This window comes from Carcharhinus amblyrhynchos, chromosome 8 (assembly GCF_965287045.1).
Source record: "Carcharhinus amblyrhynchos chromosome 8, sCarAmb.v2.hapA, whole genome shotgun sequence".
Taxonomy (NCBI): Eukaryota; Metazoa; Chordata; class Chondrichthyes; order Carcharhiniformes; family Carcharhinidae; genus Carcharhinus; species Carcharhinus amblyrhynchos.
The window spans coordinates 77,178,733-77,201,583 of NC_137331.1; the positions used below are offsets into that span (position 1 = coordinate 77,178,733).

Sequence of the window (22,851 nt, forward strand, 5' to 3'; positions counted from 1 at the left end):
TCAATGCCACCTTCTGAAGGGTAACTAGGGATGGACAATAAATGCTGGCATAGCCAGTGACGCCCCCATCTCGTAAATGAATTTTGAAAACGTTTGCTCTGTCAGCTGCATTTAACTTTTGGTGGCAAACCAAAGGGTGACTACTGGCCACACGGTCTACCTGTGATCACATAGCTGATGACTGGTGTAAAATCAGTATACATGTACACTGCATGGACACATTGAAAGGCATGCTATTACATGAAATCTGATGGAGCAGACCATTGACATGTTGAAGAAATATGCCTGCTGCTTGGAGCACTCTGCTGGAGCTCTGCACAGCCTGGTGACTGGAGTGGATGAGAAGTTTTGCTGTGCTTTGCTGCATACCAAGAACCGTTTTATCAGGAGAGGACAGCCTTTGCCACCAGCTATACAGTGAGCAACTGAGGGAGAAAACACAAGGAGTATAATTTTATTTCAATTATTAGTGTCACAAGTAGACTTACATTAACATTGCAATGAAGTTACTGTGAAAATCCTCTAGTCGCCACACTCCGGCACCTGTTCGGGTATGCTGACAGAGAATTTAGTTTGCCAATGCATCTAACCAGCACATTTTTCAGAATGTAGGAAGAAACCGGAGCACCCGGAGGAAACCCATGCAGACATGGGGCAACTCCACAGTCACCCAAGCTGGGAATCGAATCTGGGTCCCTGGCACTGTGCCAAGAGTGTGATTTTGAGGAAGAGAGGAAACAGGAAATGAAAGGATAAAGGGAAGAAACAACCTGAAAGCTTTTCTCTGGCTGGGCTGTTGGAGAAAAAATCATCAGTGTGCAGTGATCAATTGTTCCATGTTTGATTGTGAGTGTGTTTAATTTTGATGCTAACTGTGCTTGATTAATCAAGCAATGTGGTGGGCTCAGGGAACAGCAAACAAGCTGTAGGAGTTGCTGGATGCTCACGATATAAACATGGAGTAGACATTTTAAAGCGCAATTAAATTCCTGTTACAGCTGGTCTGTCATCTTTGCATAACTCCAAGATATGATATATCCAACAGAATGCAATACCAGTAAGCTCAACCTCCATTTCGCCTTCACCAACAGCCTCCAAGCCCTTTCCTTCCTTCTATCAACAACCATCACAGCATCCGCCTGGCCACAATGAAAAATAAATGCCACCACAAATTGAATATTCTAAAACAAATTGATAAATGAGCCATTCTGTATTGTTTAGAACCATCAACTAATAACCCTTGTACATTCCCTTGTGTCTATCTTTCATGTGCCTTTGCCTGTCCTAGTGGTCTTATTCATACTTGATCAGTTGCTGCTGTATGACTAGCGGAAAGCTGATGACTTTCAATGGAGAGGGTTGGCTTATGAGGAGAGACTGAGTAGACTGGGATTATACTCATCGGAATTCAGAAGAATGAGGAGAGATTATAGAAACATACAAGATTATGAAAGGAATAGATAAAATAGAAGCAGGGAGGTCTTTCCACTGGCAGGTTAAAGTAGAACTAGGGGGCATGGCCTCAAAAGAAGGGGGAGAAGATTTAGGACTGAGTTGGGGGGCATCTTCTTCACCCAAAGAGTTATGAATCTGTGGAATTCCCTGCCCAGTGAAGCAGTTGAGGCTACCTCACTGAATGTTTTTAAGGCAAGGATAGATACATTTTTGAACAGTAGAGGAATTAAGGATTAAGATAAGCGAGTGGGTAAGTGGAGCTGAGTCTACAAAAAGACCAGCCATGATCTTATTGAATAATGAAGCAGGCTCCAGGAGCCAGATGGCCTTTTCCCGCTCCTGGTTCTTATGTTCTAAGAGATAGCAGATGGTCGTGGAGAAAAAGGTCAACTCAACATCAATTACCAAAACCAACTGGAATTTTCCAACTAGCCTGCAGGCTCCCCTGCACTCCCTCCCAGCAGTGTTGTAGACAGGTTAATTGCCTGGCAGTACACTAAAGGGCCAACACTCCAATCAGGCTTTGAAGCTCTCTCTATCCCTTTAGGCACAACTTCAGCCACATGCCACCCTCTAGCAACGTTTCCACTTCCTCAATGAAGGCACGACAGCTGTGGCTATATTTTAGTTCAAGTTTTTTTAAGTTGCTGAAGCCACCCTCTCTCTCTTCCTTTCCCTGCAATGACAGGCTGCAGCTTCTTGCATGTTAGAGAGCCTCCTACTGGCATTCCAGCTTTGCGCCACCACCCATCATCCTAAATGAACAGAGTGTGCCCTCTTGCATCCTTCCTGGTATGACCCACAATGTGGACAATACTAGAAGTGGCCAGAAGGGTGATCCATACTATTTTTGGCATGTGGGGTTTCTGTATGGAGTCCAATTTTGTGGCCTTCAGCTATGTTTCTAAAAGATAAGAATGAATGCAGGAGAAATAAAGCACTGATAGTTCTAAAAATAGTATCAATCAAAATATTGCAGACTTGAAACATTTTTTTAACATTGAATTCCTATGAGGGTATTGAATGTTTATCAATTATGTATTTCCTATGTAAGGATACAAAATTAATTCTGGAATTCACTGGCTGAATGGGTGGTTGAATCCAAAACCTCTCAATTTTAACAAATATTTAGATATTCACTTGCATTGTCACAGCCTCCAGAGCTATGGGCCAAGTGCTGGAAAATGGGGTTAGTGTAGCCAGGTCTTAGTTGATCAGCATGGACATGACAGGCCGAATGGTCTCCTTATGCACTGTAAATATCTATGGAACTATCCTATCAGAGGAAACAAAGCAGAGATAAAACCCATGGCCAGTAAAGGAAAAAAAATCCATAAAATCCAAATCCATAATCCAATCTACTCAGCCAATTGTTCTTAAATTCATAAGATATAGGAGCAGAATTAGGCTGTTCCACCTGAACCCAATTCACCATTCAATCATAGGTGATTTGCTCCTCATCCCCATTTTCCTGCCTTCTCCCCCTAACCCTTCAACCCATTACCAATTAAAAATCTGTCTAACTTCTCCTTAAATTTACTCACTGTTCCAGCATCCACCACACTTTGGGGTAGCAAATTCCACAGATTCACAACCCTTTGGGAGAATTAGTTTCTCTCCAACTCTCTTTTAAATTTGCTACCCTTATCCTAAGACTATGACCTCTCAAACTAGAATGCACCATCAGCAGAAGCATCGCTCCACATTTACTTTATCCATACCTTTCATCATCTTGAATATCTCAATTTGATTTCCCCTCATTCTTTTAGATTCCAGAGAGTACAGGCCTAAACTGTTCAATTTTTCTTCATACGATAAAACCCTCATCTCTGGAATCAATCTAGTGAACCTCCTCTGAACTGAATTGAAATCAGTCCAGGAGATCATTTGGGCCAAGCATTAGTCACAAAGTCACTTGCCTTCAATTTAATATGATCTCTGTCCCAAATTGACTAATAGTTGATAATGCTTTGAATAATTTTATGTATTCCTTTGCACAATATAAATATTAACACTAAGCACAGGAAACCCAAAAAAGTTTTTGGCATGCTGACACAGCTGTCCTAAGAAATGGGAGCAATATCATTCACTAAAACCCATGGGATATAAAGTTACAGCTAAGCAATAATAACAAGACCAGGAAACAGATAAGCACACTTTAGAGTCTATAAGGTCCCCAGAAACTTCCAGATTGCCAACTGCAGATGTTGATGATTTTAAACTAAACTTTATATGTACAAGTCACCTCACCCCAGTTCTCATCACGTTGCAAGTTTTAATGACTACACCAAAAGGTTTTTTGCATTCTTATTCCTACTAAAACCAGCCTCCCACCATAATTAATATGTTCTGCACTTTGGAATCAATCTGTAAATTAGTCGCCAGCTGAAACATTTTCAGCGAGGAAAAACACACATTCTTTCAATTTCTTTTCAACAAAGAAAAAGTTTTAAGGTTTAAAGGATAGTTTCCTAACTTTGGCGCTTCTGGTGAGGTGCGAAGCTCAGAAATTGAGGCCTGTGCTGCACGTGCAATAGGAACAGAAAATGCTGGAAATGCCTAGCACGTCTGGCAGTACTTGTGGAGAGAGAAATAGAGTCAGCATTTTAGGTCAACGACCTTTTGTCAGAACTTCTGAAAGGTCATCAACCTGAAAAGTCAACTCTTTTCTGTCCAAAGAAAGTACCGGACCAACTGAGCCTTCTCAACATTTCCTGTTTTTATTTTAGATTTCCAATCTCTGCGGTATTTTGCTTTAGTGCGAAATTTTCCAGCCAATGGTCATACAATCGTTGGATACATAAGCCAATTTCTCAGTAAAACTCCCAATGGGTAAGGAGATGCTGAAAGCTCAAGATTTAGAAATGACCCCTTTAATTGTCAAGTTCAGCCAGAGAAGAAGTCACATAAATCTGCAACCACATTGATCTCCTGAGATCTCAGCTCCTGTTGCAGAAAAGGCAGAGAAGTCTTGAAAAATCAAAACACTCACATCACAATTCTAAATTTTCCAGAAACAATCTGTATTATATTCTTTCATTCTGGTATCTCACCTAGAATTCGTTTTCAGCAGACTGGTAGGGTCTAGGGGTGTGTGTGTGTGTGTGTGTGTGTGTGTGTGTGTGTGTGTGTGTGTGTGTGTGTGTGTGTGTGTGTGTGTGTGTGTGTGTGTGTGTGTGTGGGGGGGGGGGGGGGGGGGGGGGGAGCTGTTTGCCCCTATAGAGGCTTTTAAATGGCCACTTAATGGTCATCTAAGAGACATTTCCCATCCAATTTCAAATTTTAGGTTGGTGGGCACTGGTCAGATCTCGGGCGGGTAGGGCACCCTCCCCTCAGTGACCTCGGAGCTCCAGTCCCCTCTCCCAACCCCTGGCCTACCCGATAGCAAGATCACCCAGCACAACACTCAAGGGCATCTCCCACCTCCAGGACTCCTGGTACTTACCTGAAGTGCGGCCCTACGACTTAGGCTCAGGCATTTTGCTGCAGCACCTCTTCTAGCCACTGCATGCTGTACCTGGAAGGGCTGGAAAATTTTGGCCAGATTGGTTGACAACTCTTCAAGATGGGAAAACTGTCCAAGGATGGACACAAGTCCTGCCTGCTGTCAATCAAGGCTCAATTGAATGTAAACTGTTGGGGACCCATCAGAGCTAGCAGGATGTATTCCCTACCAACTCTCAGGATGGAGGACGCGGGCACTTGCCATCCTGAAAGTTCAGGCTCATGTGCTCTCCATAATCTTTCACCGATGTGGTTAGCACTGCTGCCTCACAGTGCCAGGGACCCAGGTTCGATTCTGGTCTCGGGTCACTGTCTGTTTGGAGTTTGCACATTCTGCACATGTCTGTGTGGGTTCCTCCTGGCACTCCAGTTTCCTCTCTCAGTCCAAAGATGTGGAGGTTAGGTAGATTGGCCATGCTAATTTTCCCCTTAGTAGGGTAAATATGTGGGGTTGTGGGAATAGGGTCTGGGTGGTTTTGTGGTCAGTGCATGCTCGATGGGCCAAATGGCCTCCTTCTGCACTGTAGGAATTCTATAATTCTATGTTGGCATTAATGCCAATACCAGAAATGTGGTCAACTGCAAATTAAATTGCTCAGATATTACCACTCTCAATTCTGAACTGGCTTCTGTATCACCTGACAAGATTAAACCAAATGTAGACATTGTGATTCTCGATGACTATGTTTCTCCTGCACACAAGAAAATATGTCATAAATAGGTCTCTGTAGAAAATTGTCAATTTTTTTTGGAATTCCTCCTGCTCTTCCACAATAACTTTAGCAGAAGTACGACAAGTACGTGTCTGTATAGCGAGTAAGAAACAATACTTTTCACTGTATGTTAATACATATGAAAATCATAAATCAAATCAAAAACCTCCACTTAGATAAATAGGGCTTCAGCCAAGCTTTGGGTAAAAATGCAGTGATGGAGCACACATCAATCCGGGGAAGCTCCAGCCATGCTCCCTACAGATGAGAGCAATGGAAATGTCAGATGGGATCAGATATCAGCATGCCTGGCCTGGAGTTTCTGGCAGGTTGAGGATTGTGTCTGGATATGGTTCGGATTATGGATGTGGTCTGAAAGATGTTGAACAATTTGTTCAAAAGTAACACAGCAGTCATACATAAATAAAAGATCATAAATGTACTTTGCTGTCCTCAATTACAAGCTGCTTCTCAAGAAAGTCTCCTGCTACATTCAAAATGTGAAATAAATGTGGTATGATGGTTGAAATTCTTCTGAAAATTGCTTGGAAATTGTGTAAACCTCCATATCAGGGAAACACAAACTACCCACTGTAAAGTCATTGCAGTTTACAGCATGGAAACAGGCCCTTCAGCCCAACTTGTCCATGCCACCCCTTTTTTTAAACCATTAAGCTAGTCCCAATTGCCCACATTTGGGCCAAATCCCTCTATACCCATCTTACCCATGTAATTGTCTAATCACTTTTTAAAAGACAAAATTGTACCAGCCTCTACTACCACCTCTGGCAGTTTGTTCCAGACATTCACCACCGTCTGTGTGAAACAATCACCCCTGAAGCCTTTTGTATCTCTCCCCTCTCTCTTTAAACTTATGCTCTCGAGTTTTAGACTCCCATAACTTTGGGAAAAGATGTTCACTATCTAACTGATCTATGCCCCTCATTATTTTATCGACCTCTATAAGATCACCCCTAAACCTCCTACACTCTAGGGAAAAAGGTCACAGTCTATCCAGCCTTTCCTTATAACTCAAATCATCAAATCCCAGTAGCATCCTAGTAAATCTTTTCTGCATTCTTTCGAGTTTAATAATACCCTTTCTGTAATAGGGTGACCAGAACTGTACACAATATTCCAAGTGTGGCTTATCAATGTCTTGTACAACTTCAACAAGACTTCCCAACTCCTGTATTCAATGTTCTGACCAATGGAACCAAGCATGCTGAATGCTTTCTTCACCACACTCTATCCACCTGTGACTCCACTTTCAAGGAGTTATGAACCAGTACTCCTAGATCTCTTTGTTCTATAATTCTCCCCAACACCCTACCATTTACTAAATAAGTCCTGCCTGATTCAATGTACCAAAATGCATCACTTCTCAATTATCTAAATTAAACTCCATCTGCCATTTGTCAGCCCACTGGCCAATTGATCAAGATTCCATTTCAATCCTAGATAATCTTCTTCACTGTCCACTATGCCATCAGGAGGATTATTGGAAAAAAAATGTTTGTTTAAAAAAATAACAAAAAAAAACAAAAAAAGGCTGATTCTGAAATAAGATCTTTTTATCCTGGGAAGCCCATGTAGCAAAACTGACTAGCTGAAAGACCCATCTATTAAGTAGGTTAGCTTAAGGTGGGTAATCCTCATCCTGACATGCCAGCATAATTACCATGTGCTTAGAATAGTATATCTGAAGCAAGGATCACAGTTAATAAAGACGATGCTTGTATCACAAGAATTAGTATTGCAGCGTAACAAAATTATCACTCTGTCCATTGTTTAATGTGCTTTATTTACAGATGGAGAATGTCACTGATGCCTTCCAGGAACATGAGAATGGGTAGCAGTAAGATTCTGGAGCGAATTCTCCCATTCCGCCGCCTGCCACAGGAATTGGGCGAGGGGAGGATTATGGAAAGGTCCCGTTGGCCTTGGACAGGATTTTCCTGTATTGGGGTAAGTGCAGCCAGAAAGTCCCAGCCTCTCTCTCTTCTATATAGACTGGCACCACAGAATCATTAATTCATGGGATGGGAGAAAGGTGGTGCTCGACAGACTGGAGGGGCTGATTGTGGACAAGTCCCCAGGACCGGATGGAATGCATCCGAGGGTTCTGAAAGAAATGGCAGAGGTGATAGTGGATGCCTTGGTGGTTATTTTCCAAACGTCGCTGGATTCCGGGGAAGTGCCGGATGATTGGAAAACGGCTAATGTTACGCCGTTGTTTAAGAAGGGTGCCAGGCAAAAGGCGGGGAATTATAGGCCGGTTAGTTTAACATCTGTGGTAGGTAAAATGTTAGAATCTGTCATTAAGGAGGAAATTGCGAGGCATCTTGAAGGGAATTGCTTGATAGAGCAGACGCAGCACGGTTTCATTAAAGGGAAGTCGTGTCTGACAAATTTACTAGAGTTCTATGAGGATGTGTCTAGGGCGGTGGATAGAGGAGAGCCGGTGGATGTGGTCTTTCTAGATTTTCAGAAAGCGTTTGACAAAGTGCCTCACAAGAGGTTATTGCAGAAGGTCGAGGGACATGGAGTTGGGGGTAGGGTGTTAGCGCGGATAGAGGATTGGTTGTCAAATAGGAGGCAGAGAGTGGGGGTCAACGGGTGCTATTCGGATTGGCGGATGGTGACTAGTGGAGTGCCCCAGGGGTCGGTGCTAGGGCCTCAGCTTTTTACCATTTATATAAATGATCTGGAGGAGGGAACCGAGTGTAGAGTGTCGAAATTTGCTGATGACACCAAGATTGGGGGAACGGCAAATTGTGCGGAGGGTGTGGAGAGTCTGCAGAAGGATCTAGATAGGCTGGGCGAATGGGCCAGGAAATGGCAAATGGAATTTAATGTTGGCAAGTGTGAGGTGGTCCACTTTGGTAGGAAAAATGGTAGGAAGGACTATTACTTACGAGGCGAAAAACTGCAGCAGGCGACGGTGCAGAGGGACCTCGGGGTCCTTGTGCATGAGTCGCAAAAACCCAGCTTGCAGGTGCAGCAGGTGGTCAGGAAGGCGAATGGGATGCTGGCCTTCATAGCGAAGGGGATTGAATATAAAAGTAGGGAGGTCTTGCTGCAGCTGTATAGGGCATTGGTGAGGCCGCAAATGGAGTACTGTGTGCATTTTTGGGCGCCGCACCTGCGCAAAGATATTTTGGCCTTGGAGGGAGTGCAGAGGAGGTTTACTAGGCTGATACCGGAGTTGAGGGGGTTGAGCTATGAGGAGAGGCTGAATAAACTGGGCTTGTACTCGTTAGAGTTTAGAAGAATGAGAGGAGATCTCATTGAGACGTACAAGATGATGAATGGGATGGATAGGATAGAGGTGGAAAGACTCTTCCCGCTCAAAAAAGACAATAGGACTAGGGGGCACAGCCTCAAGATAAAGGGGGGGCGGTTTAGAACGGAGTTGAGGAGGAACTTCTTCACTCAAAGGGTGGTGAATCTCTGGAATTCTCTGCCCGTTGAAGTGGTGGAGGCTGCCTCGCTAAATATTTTTAAGACGCGGGTTGATGGGTTTTTGATAGGAGAGGGGATTAAGGGTTATGGGGAGAGGGCGGGAAAGTGGAACTGAGCAGCGACAGATCAGCCATGATCTTATTGAATGGCGGGGCAGGCTCGAAGGGCTGGATGGCCTACTCCTGCTCCTATTTCTTATGTTCTTATGGGAAGGCAAAATGGGATGCACTTACTGTAGATAACAGAATTGTTGAAGAGGAAGAGGAGTATTTAGAGATATTTGAAAGTGCTGAATGGAACTCCAACATTTCGAAATCCTTTATAGGCATGCTTATGGGAGTAGGTCTTTCACCTGAACCCTTTAAGCAGAGGATACTGAGCTATGAGCTTTGTGCAACCACTTAATTTGACTCCAAGGTAACATGTTTACACCAAGGCCCAGATATTCTGAATCATTCTGTCTATAATATCTGAAGCAAACGGAACAAAATGTCTCCTCAGGAAAAATTTTCCAACCTTTCAGTAAGTGAAATCTGGCAATTTCCAAATTCAGTGCATCACGATGCTGGACCAGACATTCAAGTTTTGGTATGATCCAGTCAGTTTGAGATCCAAGGTACTTATTAAGAGAATAAAGCCACAAGATTCAAGGTTTTTGAACCAACAAAATAAACTACGTATCTTTTACTCTAACATTGAGGATTCACAGGAGGTAATTGTGAATTAACAGGCAAACTGTGGTCTAAGATCTACATTACACATTAAACAGCTAATGCGGCCAAGACAAATTCTGTGGATTTCTCAGAAACTCACTCAGCCTTCAGTGGTCAGAATTAATTACATTATCTCATTTTAAAACTTTGCCTCCTTAGTGAGGGATTACAAGTCTTCAATCTTCTATGTCAAAAGATCCAACTTTGAATTCCCTGCGAAGATCATTCTGACTCAGGCTATCTCAACAATTGCTCATCTCCAGAGTTTCAATGTTGTCTCCCGAGACAACATTCCCCTGGATTCCTGGAGTCTGCACTCCAACCTAGTTCTTATCTGGTTGCGGTCACGTACCAACCGACTGAAGAACAGCTTCTTCTCTGCTGCCATCAGACTTTTGAATGGACTTACCTTGCATTAAGTTGATCTTTATCTACACCCTAGCTATAACTGTAACATTACATGCTGCACTCTCTCATTTCCTTCTCTATGAATTTCCTTCTCTTTGTCTGTACAGCACGCAAGTAACAATATTTTTCACTGCATGCTAATACATGTGACAATGATAAATCAAATTTTAAAAAAATCAATTTACAGACACAACTCCCATTCTTCAACCATGCCGAGCAGTATAATGTTGCTCCCAAAGGGTTACCTCTGCCTAAATGGCCTACAGTCACCTGCTAAGGCCTTTTCAACTCTCCAGGTTTTTCCCAAGCCCTCAACCATAGCACTTTTACTGCTTGAAACCTCTTTCTTTGCTCCTCTCCCCAGTGGTTCCTTCTCTGGTTCTGACACTTTCTCTGGGACTCCTTCCTGTCCCGGAACTCCTCTGTGTTACGGTGCCCATTCCTGGGTCCTGTGTACAGTTTTTCACACCACTATCTTCCCCCACACAGGTACAGTGGAGCACTCACCCCTGTCAGAAGATCACTAAAACATTAGACTGTCATTGCGCAGCCTGTCCCTGATATGTATGGAAACTTTCAGGACCTGCTTGGACTTGTAGTTCACAGCCTCTGCTCAGGAATCAGGGATTCCTAACAAGTGAACATGCTGCAGAACTCACAGTCAATGTTTAAACTGTGCATTGATGCTCACAGTGCAGCAATAGGAATCCGAGGTAACAAGGTGCAGGAATTAGTGAGAAATGCCTTTAATTGGTTGCAAGACTGCAGGCCGATACAGGAACATAGGAACACAGGAATAGGAGTGGCCATTCGGCCTGTTGAGTCTGGTCCATATTCAATTAGGTCAATGCCACTTTGCTGCACTATCCCCAAATCCCTTGAGGTCATTAGTATCCAGAAATCTGTTGACTATTATCTTGACAGGGGTCAAGAATTCCAAAGCTTCACCACACCTGAGTAAAGCAATTTCCCTTCATCTCAGTCTTATGTGATCTCCCCCTTATTTGGAGATTGTATCCCCTGGTTCTACTCACCAGCCAAGGCTACATCTTATCTAGGCCTACCCTGTCATGCCCTGTAGGATTATTGTAATTTTCAATGAGATCACCTCTGATGCTTTGAAGCGCTACAGCAGGGGTTTGCAAACTTGGTTTTGCAGGAATCCTGCAGGGGACCTGAGGTAGGTCTGGCCATTTTAAATTTAAAAAAAGCTTTCCTTGCAGCTTGACCAATCAAAGGTGGTGGTTTCACTTTGTTGGATACTGATAGGTGCATAGGTCAGCCTTTCAGCAGCCAATGAACTGAGAAGCCAGCCTCTGACTGGATGAGCTGGAAATGCTTTAATTTAAACCCAGGTGACTGAGAGGTCAAAGCCGCGAGAGGAGAGAGAGGTGGAGGGAAACTAGAAAGGCTGGGCTGTGGGGACAGGATCCAAGACGGGCCAGTGCCACTGGGCCCTGAGAGAGGGGCAATGTCCATGAAAGAGGGACAGATAGTGAAATTTGAATTCCATAAGAATCTGGCATTAAAAGTCTAATGATGACCATGAAACCATTAGCGATTGTCATAAAAACCCATCCAGTTTGCTAATGTCATTTAGAAAAGAAAATCTGATATCCTTATCTAATGTGGCTTACATGTGACTCCAGATCCACAGCAATGTGACTGACTCTTAAAATGCCCTCTGAAGTGGTTCAAGGGTAATTAGGGACGGCCAATAAATGTTGGCCCAGCCAGTGATGCCCACATCCCATAAATTAATTAAAAAATGAACTATGCCTTTTGCCTGGATGGGTGTAGTTGTAGCAACACACTGGGACCTCGACACTGTACTGGATACAAATTTGATTCACACTCCATCACTGGTGCACTGTAACTTCGGTTTACATGATCTATTGAGTAGCAACTCACCAAGTTTACTTCAGCACAGTGGTACAGTGGCTAGCACTGTTGCCTCACAGCGCCAAGAACCCGGGGTCGATTCCTGGCTTAGGTCACTGTTTGTGTGGAGTCTGTGTGTTCTTCCATGTCTGTGTGGGTTTCCTCCGGGTATTCCCATTTCGTCCCATTGGCCATGCTAAATTCTCCTTCAGTGTACCCAAACAGGCTCACCAAGCTCCAGCATGGCGACTTTCACAGGGATTTTCACAGTAACTTCATTGCAGTGTTAAGGTAAGCCTACTTGTGACACGAATATCTAAACTTTAAACAACTGCAGTCCTATGAACTTTGATGCAAGGAAGGCCTTGTTGAAACATCATTATTTGAAAGCACCCCTCAAAGTTACGTACCATCCTGACTTGGACCACTATTTTTTATATACCACTATTACTTCATTGTAACTAGGTTAGAATATTAAAACTCTGTAACTTTATCACTACAAGGACTGCAGCAATTCAAACAAAAGGCCACCTCTGCAATGCACTCAAATAATTAGCTCATTTTACCCTTTCACTTATGGCACTGATTTTGAACATGAAATGAGTCTTTGCACATGAAAATACCGTTACACACAAATACAGTTTGGTACAAGTGATCTGTTCAAAGCACAATTATAACATCACACTGCCCATGTCTGTTTTGTAAACAGCAAGGTTTATTAGCAAATGACGATGTTGATGAATACCGGTAGGGTGAAAAGCAACATAAGCCAAATTAATGTGGTATCACCAGAATGAAGCAGGTCAAAGATCAGCTGCCAGTGTTCTCATGCCACTAGTTGTGTTTATTTTTTCAAATGGCAGTTGTTGTTGCCATTTTTTGTTCTCCTTTGGCCATGGTTCATGCAGATCCTTGGTGACCCATCTATTACAATGTACATCATATACTGCACTATCGCTACTCGATCATCTTTTCAGAGACGTACGTGACGGCTGCAAAAGCAAGCCAAACGCATTCTTGGTCAACATTTCTTCCCTGAAATATTTACATTGTACCATTCATCTTGGCATGCTTGAACAATCTTCCCAAATAACAACTAAAACCATTCAAAAAGATCCATTTAAGAGTCATTAGCATTTTAATGTTAAATCCTGACATGTGAATACGGAAGAAAAGTAAGCCACTTGGCCTGTTCAACCTGTTCTGCTGTCTAATAAGATCATGGCTGATAATAACTTCAAATCTTCATCCTACCTACCCCGATAGCCCAGCACTGCTTTGCTTATCAAGAATCTATCCATCACAGCCTTAAAAATATTCAAAGACTCTGCTTCCACAACCTTTTCAGGAAGAGAGTTCCAAAACTCACAAACCTCTATGAGAAAAAAAAAATTGCCTCATCTCCATTTTAAATGGGCAATTCCTTATTTTTAACAGTGACACCTCGTTCTAGATTCTTCCACAGGAGGAAACCTCCTCTCCACACCCACCCTGTCAAGTCCCCTTTAATTTTAAACTTATTAGAAAACCTGTCTTTGGTCTGTCCTTACAAGTTTCAGCAAGCAAGGGGTTAAAACTTGCCTATGCCAGGAATGTTGAAAGTGAAAATCTATCGTGTGGCTTATTTTACTAATCCTACCCTATGAAAACTTGCAAGAGGTACTTCCAATGGTAGGGAATTTTAAACAAGCTTATACTATTGGAATAGTGAGAAATAGGCTGCTTTTAATTCTCCATTGTGGCACCGAGCTGAATTTTCCTACCATCTTTGGGACCCTGCCATTGGGACAAAATGGTGATCCCAAGCTGTGCTTGCCAGTAGTGGGAGCAGCTTGGGATATTCCAGCAGGCAGTCTCCTAACTGGCTACCTCCAAACTTGCTGTCGATATGGAAGGTGGGCAGGCTCCTGTTGCTGCTTGACCAATCATAGCTCAGAGCCCCACTGGGAGAGGTGGGCACTGCCGAGGCAGGTCAGAGGCTATGGCAGCACGTCAACATCCTTGTCCTGTCCTCTCTCTGCACTGTTATGATTTCAGTCATACCAACAACTTTAAGAAATCCAAAACCCTGGTTATTTGCTGAAAAAAAATGAAGCTACACAATTCCACAGTTTAAACAGCAGAATTTTTACTGTATGAGAGGCAAACAAAGCCAGTCAATGTACTATCTTAGACAGAGGTGAGAGCAAGCGGGTAGTCTGGCATCCTGGTAAAAGAGTGGCTGAGGAAATGGGAGTGCAGAGACCGGGGGAGGAAGAATCACAGTGCTGGAGAGAGATAATCTTCCAGCTGTGTTAAGAATAGAGTGGTTAGCACATCGCATATTGCTTTTAATTGTGGGTGTCACGCATTCTTGTGTTTCCTGTATTGACATTTCAGGCCTTTTCAACATAATGGGGGTGTTTCTCCCAGCTAGAGCAGTGCAGCAGGCTAGGAGGCATCAGTAGAGGCTGTTTCACTGGCTTCGCGCTGGGCGCCCTGGCTTCTCTGCATCTCGCAGCTGAAGATTTCCAGAGTAATCTGGAATTTCTGTGCCAGAAATCAGTGCACAGCTTATTACCATATGGAAATCACTATTTCAATGTCATTAGCAGGCCCGGGACTGAGGTCTCGCGGCCCGCTAGCATCTCCTTCTCTGCCAGGAGCGGCAGGACTGCCATTCCAGTGGGGTTTACAATTTCTCCCCACTAAGGGGGAGCATGTGGCCGATCCTGCTGGAGTGAAGCTCCATGGAGGCCCTCCAGGAGGTTGGGGGTAAGTGGGGTGCCCCCTGGATAGTGCCAGCCTGATCTCCTGGGACTGCCCAAGAAGCAAACTGGCATTGTCCAAGGGGCGGCTTGACACTGCAAACAGACATCGGGCAGTATCAAGGGAGGGGGCTAGAGGGCAGCAATCAGTGGGGATGGGGAGGTGGGGGCACTGCCACTCTGGCCTTTTCTGATAGTGATAGCTTGTTGTGAACCACCTGAGTTGTCGAAGTGAGTGAGCTCATGCTGTAGTTTGAGAATTATTGCCTGCATCCATCTGTCCAGTCCTTTGATGCCATCATGGTGCAACTTTTCTATTTTGTTCAAACATGCCTTGGGGGCAATGGATTGATAATCAAAGTACTTTGAACACCAAAACCATCAGTTCAACTAAAAAAAAAGCATCACTGACCAAAGAAATGACTCTGCATGCATTAAATTATAAATAACCAAATTTGGGATTCTTTACATCGTAATTAGACTTGTCATTCACTTAAGGATCTTTAGACGGGCAATCTGCGAGGCCGATCAGAGAATAAACCATGGTGTAATTTAGATACTTTTGCATAATTGTGTCATGAAAGTTTAGCTTTTGCAATGAAAAGCTCAGAGTAAAATCCTTCTGCTGCAGATGAAATATGCTGCGTTGGAAATGTTTCCTCTGCAGACACTACCTTTGAACACGTTTCCCTTATTCTCGAGTATTGGTATTAGCTTTAAGTATCAAAGCCTGGCAAAGGAATCCATGAGGTGTCTAAGAGTGGACGTGGGAAAGGAAGTTGTGATATGACCGTACCGGTAAGAAATTTAAGTTGATTTCACCCCTGATCTTTGATAACCATCTAGGGATCAACATAATTTACAAACAAATTAACAGGTGAACTGCGATCAATTATAAACTACATTAAATGGCAAATGCAACTAAGACAGATCATACAAATTGGAATGAGAGCCCACTTTGGTCTCAAGGGCCCTTCAAAACTTGTTATTGAGAATTTCAGGTGCTCTTCTTCCAGGATTAAGCCTAATTCCTAGCCAACAATAACGTAAAACAAGCCTGCCTCTGTCAGGGGTAACCAATCCAAATCCCAGCTTGCTACTGGGAAATGTGTCAGCCATGGGAATATGTTAGTGAGCCATCACAACGTGGCATCCCACTATTTTTACATCCTCCCTGCTGCCTACAATCCCAGGGCCAGGGATGCTCATTATGTCAAACTTAGTATCAGCCTCTGCATTAATGCACAGTTTGGTTGTTATATTACTACCATAGGTTTAATTACTATTGATAAATAAGAAGTTTGTAGCAGTTTTCAAAACAGCACTTAGCATCAATCTTTTTAGATTGCCCCAATTATAAACATAGGGCAAGAGACTTTCCAAAAAAAATCAATCCCTTTTTAAATAACATGTTTCCAGAGTGTTACGATCCCCATGAGATTGGGGGTGGGGGGGGGGCAGGGTTGGTGGTGCGGCGGCTGTGTGTGTGTGTGGAATGGACACCAAATTTACTGAATAATCCCCAAATGAAGACATTTTCAAGAACATTCCACTTCTTGGAGCTTTTACTTTAACATTAATCTGAAAAAATGCAAATTAAACATGAATTAATAGGCAAATGATACTTCAGATAAAAAGGTTGATTTCCTTTAAATAGCCGATACAACAAAGGTACATCGCACACAACCACCACCACCTGCATCATTCTCCATTGATGTGTTACCATAATAGTTCCAAAGTTGTCTAACTCAGTCTCTGGTATATAGAACCTCTCACCTTTCCACTCAATCAATGCTGCCCTCGAGTTGCATTCGCCAGTAGCTATATTCAATTCAAGGACCCCAAAGATGGTCATCACCCAAACGGTACATTCCTGCAGAACCTCCATAACTTGATTCACGACAGGTTTGATGTCTCAGATTCTGTGGATCCCTTTATCCCATCCCTTTAATAAATTGTGTTAAATGGTCTGGTTGGCTCTAGCAAACCTTAGGAGCAGTAAAATGTTCAATTCACAATCCCTACTCTAACTCTTCCTTTAGCTTTCTGTCCCGTTTAACTGTAGCTCCTGGTAAATGTGCCTTCTCTGTTCTCCTCTCTTCAGCAGCCCTCCTTTACATCTGGTCATACAGCTTTTGTTCTAAACTGCCTTCCTATTGGTACTTCTTCCAGGTCAAGTTCCGCCCAGTCAGATGGACCTGTGTTTCTTATTAGCCAAGAAGATTACAATTAACTCCTCTACTCTGTATATTCTCAACTGATGTATACTGGTGTATACTCTCAAAAGTAAATTTCAAATATTCTTAAAAACAATTACAGATTCCGCAAGACGTTTTCTTACTGTATTGTCTCTATCACAAAGGTTATCACAACAAAGAGAATTGAATAATAAAAGTAGAAACTTGACTTTAAGAACAACCATCTACTGCTGTGAGATATATTGAGTTTTGAAATATATTTTGACAGAAAGACTCATCCTTCTAATGTTGCATATGAATAAAACCTATAAATTTGACAAGAAGAGATTCATAGATTTGGATCTCAGAATCGGTCTCAAAGGTGTTGGTCTGTGATGCTCCTTAAATCATATGTTACACTATTTCCGCCTTCTCCAGATACATCTGATTTAATACTCAGGAAATTGCACTGGACGTATTTGAATAAAAAATTCTGTACTCATCTTGAAAAAATCTGTTGCTACTGACAAATTCAATAGGCAGAATTTTCTGGGTTTTTTTGTGTCAAAAAAAGGACATCCCATAAAACCCGTCCCCATTGCCATGGAAACCACCCACTATGGAACTCATGGCCTTTCCCACATGAAATCCCGGGCACCTACCCCATAGAGTCCCACAACCACCCTATCATGATTCCCTGGAACTGCCTCCAGCCCTGAGGGGGCAGTATCAGGGTACTTCCTGGACATGACCCATTCCCCCCCCACCAGCAGGGACTGTTCTCACCTGTGTGTCTCCAGCAGGTCGTGATTCACATTGATGTGAGGGAATGCTAACATGAACGGATGACTCAATGTGGGGGGCAAATCAGGTGTAACTGCCTGACATGCATATTCAAGTAGATATAAATGGGGATCCCGACTTTTAAAGGGGACGATCGAGCAGGGAAATTCCTCTAGCATAAAAATTGTTTTAAGTTTTTCGCTCAATTCTCTGCCCATTCTGTCATTCCAACTCCTCCGAAAATGGGGTGGGGAGAATCCCTTCTAATATTGCTTTGCAGATACAATGGGACTTTTTACAAGTGATTAGTTTTGGAAACCTTGTTGCTAATTGGTACTCACCAAATCTCTTGTAACCCATTGAATGTACTTCCTCTTCTTCACTGTAGTCGTCTGTTAGAACAAAAAGTTCAATCAGTGCAACAAACCAGAGCATGATATTAATAAATAGAGAAAGCAAAACTAAACTCCCACATTCTGGATCAAACTATTGATGGGAATAATCAACTGCTTCAATTTCTGTACATCCTTTATGATCCTAACCCACATTCTCTTGCATCTCAAATGAATGGATGCTGACTTTCTAATTGCGATGCATTGAATGTGTAATCTTCAGTCTTCTATTATTTACCCATTGTTATTGAGGACAGAATTCTCACATCTCACCTGCAGCAGGTTTGATGGTGGGTAGGAGAGGAGAATCTAGTGGGAATGAAAAATTCAGAACCCCGTCAATGTGAATCACATTGCAAATCTCCCAGTGGTGGGCCAGTCTTCCCGTTGGCAGGTGGCCTGACTTCTATTTGCATCATGAGTGTTGATGTCCCTTTAGGCTTCCGATCTTTCATCATGCCAGCAGGAAGTTATGCTGGTCTAAAAGCAGATTGTGAAAGAGTTATGTGCATAAGATGGTCCTCTGTTTGCCACAGACTTTGAGGTGAGTGCAACAAAGTTCTTCTGCTTTAGCGCTGAGCTTCTCCTGATGCACTGTTTACCACTCTGCTAGGACAGGCTGGTTCTTGCCCTCCATCCCCATGCTGAGCTGGTCTTCATGGACATACCATGCTGCTGGACCCAAGGACCCTCCTGTATCATTACGTGGGAACATATAGCACCTGGAATTGGGGATAGAGTGTTTCCTTGCCCCTGATGCCACACAGCAGCATTTAGAACATAGAACATTTATCTGGACAGGACTGTGCTGTGGGACTCACGCAGTCACCTCAGCAAAGGGAATGAAGTGTGAGGTAAGGCTGAGGGATGGTGGGTGAGGTGAGGTGGGCTGACAAAGACAAGCGGAGCAATGTGGAAGGATGGCTATGCAAGGAATGATGGTGGGGGGGTGGGTGGGGTGTCAAGGGCTTACTATGTCAGGCAGAAGGGCAACGAGGTGTGTGAAGAAGACAAACAATGGAAGGCAGAGGGAAATCTGAAGGGAGGGAAGCTGGGCTCCAACAAGACTATGTGAAAAGCTCACAAGGAAGGAGAGTCAAAGGGATATCACATCTTGCACCAAGACTCCAGATGCAGTGGGTAGATATCCAAGTGGAACATGGGTGCCTCAGAATTCATGGGTATGAAAAAGCAAAATGGGGGCCATACCAGATGGAACAGCAAGGCTGGAACAGGGTCAGCTTTCACTTGGTGCAAGCGTATCTAGAGTGGAGGAAGGGAAATTGTTCAGCAAATGTGTAGCTTAGAAGTATTATAGTGAATTGAGAACCAGTGACTAGGTTATTTGGGATATTGAAAGAGCACCATAAGTTACTTGGCCAAGAATTATTTTCTGACAGGCTAAGTAGGGGATATGGCTGCTGAGGGAAAGATGGAAATGATCAGTCTGAGAGAGGATGAGGTGTTTTTTGGTATAATACTTAGAATTTAGAACGATTAGCATTAGTGAACAAGCACATTTGTTTGTTCCACATTTTTTTGTCTATTATCTTATTGCTTGAGTGAACACATTAACTTTAAACAGATTATCATTTTTGTTCAACTAATGGGCAGAGAAATGCCAAACAATTGCATTAAGAGCTCACCATCATCATCATCATCATCACATGTGCTCGGCCTATATACAAGTTCTTGACTTTTCCATGTCTCTCTATCTGTGCCAGTCTTTTCATTTGCTAATGACTTCTTTCAAATTTCAAGCCATTAGGTTCTCTAATATTCCAGATAGTCATTTCTAGGATTTGATCTCAAAAGGGATTATTGAAAATACAACAGGAAAGTCAATAAGTTGTAGTCCTGCCACAGGGCTTTATGAGCTTCAAAAAAAGATGCATCTTCTGAATCACTTTGACCTTCATTTATTAGCCTGTGACTATAAAAGCAAAATAAAATGTCCTTCTTTGAATCAAGTGAAAATTTCTGGTTCAAAGCTCCAGCTGGAGGTCCAAAATTGAAATACTTGCTCAGGTAATTGGAGCTCAGTGTCTTTCATGAGTATGTTACGGCAAAGAAAAGAACTGCTGTTGAAGGCCCATCAATGGAACCACCATTCACTATAAATGGACTGTGAATCCATGCTGTGGTAAGGAGGATAGTGATATTGTGCTCACACAGTTTATGGATGTGCTGCTTAACTTGCAGTTGTGAGGAACTCCTGGTAACCACTGTCACATAGAGTGCATTGAAACAAATACTTGTCAGCTGCTTAATGATCAACCAGTCTCTCTGCTCATTGAGAGGGCAAATAGGCAGACTTTTTCCAGATTGAGGTGACTCCTAGATCACACATCTAATTATGTAAATTCTGAAACATTTCCATCCTCCATAGTAGACTGATAAGTGATAGTATCTGAGCTATGAACATCCAAAACATTCAAAGATACTCTGACTACTGCAATCAGAAAGTGTAGACATATCCTTGGTGTTGGGATTCTAATTCCTTGGTTCTACATGATCCTAATGACCAAAATCCTCAGGATGGTCCTTGACAGGCAACAAGGGGAAGCTTACATGTATCTTGCTCTGGTTTAACAGCTTCCCAACTAAATTTGGTGGTGTCCAAATCTTATCCTTACCAACTTGCATCAATATCCTCTGGAATTATGTAATTGGATGCGCTCCAAAGGATTTTATATAAACTAATTTTATGGGATGTGGACATCATTGGCCAGCCTTAATTGCCCATCCCTACTTGGCCTTCAGAAGGTAGTGGTGAGCTGCCTTCCTGAAACACCACAGTCCCTGAGGTGCAAGTACACTCACAGTACTGTTACAGAGGGAATGTCAGTATTTTGACCCAGCAAAGGAATGACACAATGAAGGAATGGTAATATATTTCCAAGTCAGGATGGTGAGTTGAAGGGGACCCTTCAGGTGGTAGTGTTCATAAGCATCTGCTGCTTTTGTCCTTCTAGATGATAGTTGTCATGAATTTGAAAGGTGCTGCCCAAGGAATCTTGGTTTGTGAAAACAAAAATCCACACAGTTGGTACGCTTTTCTCAGTAGTTTGAATTGGAAACTCAAACATGGTGATAGGTTTTTGCCAGTGCAGGGTAGGATGGGAGTCAGGGTATTACTTTTTAATTTATTATTTGATGGAATATGGATGTTGCTAGCTAAGCCAGTATTTAATACCCATCATGAATTGCTGCAATCCTTATGGTATAGGTACAACTACAGTGCTGTTGGGAAGGAAATTCCAAAATTTGGACCTAGTGAAATTAAAAAGCGATATATTTCCAAGTCAGGATGGTGTGTGGTTTTAATAGAATTTGCAGGTGGTGGTGTTTCAATGTATTTGCTGCCCTTCTCCTTCTAGATCAGTGGTGGGCAACCTGCAACCAGGGCCATATGTGACCCATTGGGTTCTGAGTGTGGACCACAACACATTTTGTTGACTGCTGCCCCATGTGCACAGTTTCCACATTCCACTGATATCCATCCACATAGTTTTTTTCCTACCAGTATGACTGAAGTGATATAACATGAAGCAAGGGCAAATGAAGTAAGATGCGTGATAATTGCATTGACTGTGAGAGCCGTATGCCCCCTCTGTGTCCAAAGTGTAAATATTTCTTTTGATTTTATTATTTGAAGTTGATGATCGTTCACTAATATACAAAGTAAACATTTTCTATAAATTCATTATGAAATATTCAGTCTGATTTAAATGTATTTAGTTTTCTCCATGGGGTTATGGTTAGTGAACGAGCCTGATTTCGATCTTGCAGCCCACTGAGATGAAGGAGAGACACTCACATGGCTCACTCACGAGCATAGGTTGCCTATCACTGTTCTAGGTAGTACAGGTTGCGAATTTGGAAGGCACTATCGGGCAGGCTTAACAAGTTGCTGCAGTGCATCTTGCATATGGTACACACTGCTGTCACTGCGTGTGTGGTGGAAGGAGTGAGTGTTTAAATGGTGGATTGAGTGCCAATGCTGCTTTGTCCTGGATGGTGTTGGGTTTCTCAAGTGTTGTTGGAGCTGCAAACAAAATGGAGAATATTCTATCACACTCCTGACTTGGGCTTTGCAGATGGTGAACAGGCTTTGGGAAGTCATGAGATGAGTTACTCACTACAGAATTCCTAGCCTCTGACCTGCCCTTGTAGTCAGTATTTATGGCTGGTCCAATTTAATTTCTGACCAATGGTAACTCCCAGGATGCTGGAAGTGGGGGATTCAATGATGGTAATGTCATTGAGTGTCAAGGAGAGATATAACTAGATTTTGCCTGTTAGGAGATGTCATTGCCTGGCACTTGTAACAACGTGACCTGATTTCAAGGTCTATTAACAGTGCTTTGGAGGACCATCTCAAACCTGAGAATTTTGGCCACCTGTCATTTTCTTGTGTCCCTAACTGCTCACAATTTTGAATCTGAAGTGTGGATTTGAAGAACATGTCCACAAGTCAGTGTCAGAAGCTGCACCAACTGAAAGATTTGGTTCTATACCTAATGGTAACCTCTTCCCATTATACCAGCGATAGCTTTACCACTGTGTGAGGAGGTACAGTTAAGTTGAAGAAACTGAACGATGTTAATTTA

General features: G+C 42.8%; 1 protein-coding gene across 1 annotated transcript in view; it reads right to left on the reverse strand.

Moving 5' to 3' along the window:
* The window catches only part of colec12 (collectin sub-family member 12), a 159,610-nt gene that overhangs the window by 134,717 nt on the left and 2,042 nt on the right, over positions 1–22,851 (reverse strand). The window contains exon 2 of the mRNA XM_080194301.1: positions 18,188–18,238. Coding sequence (XP_080050427.1) covers positions 18,188–18,238 — 51 coding nt within the window. The remainder of the gene's footprint in view (positions 1–18,187; positions 18,239–22,851) is intronic.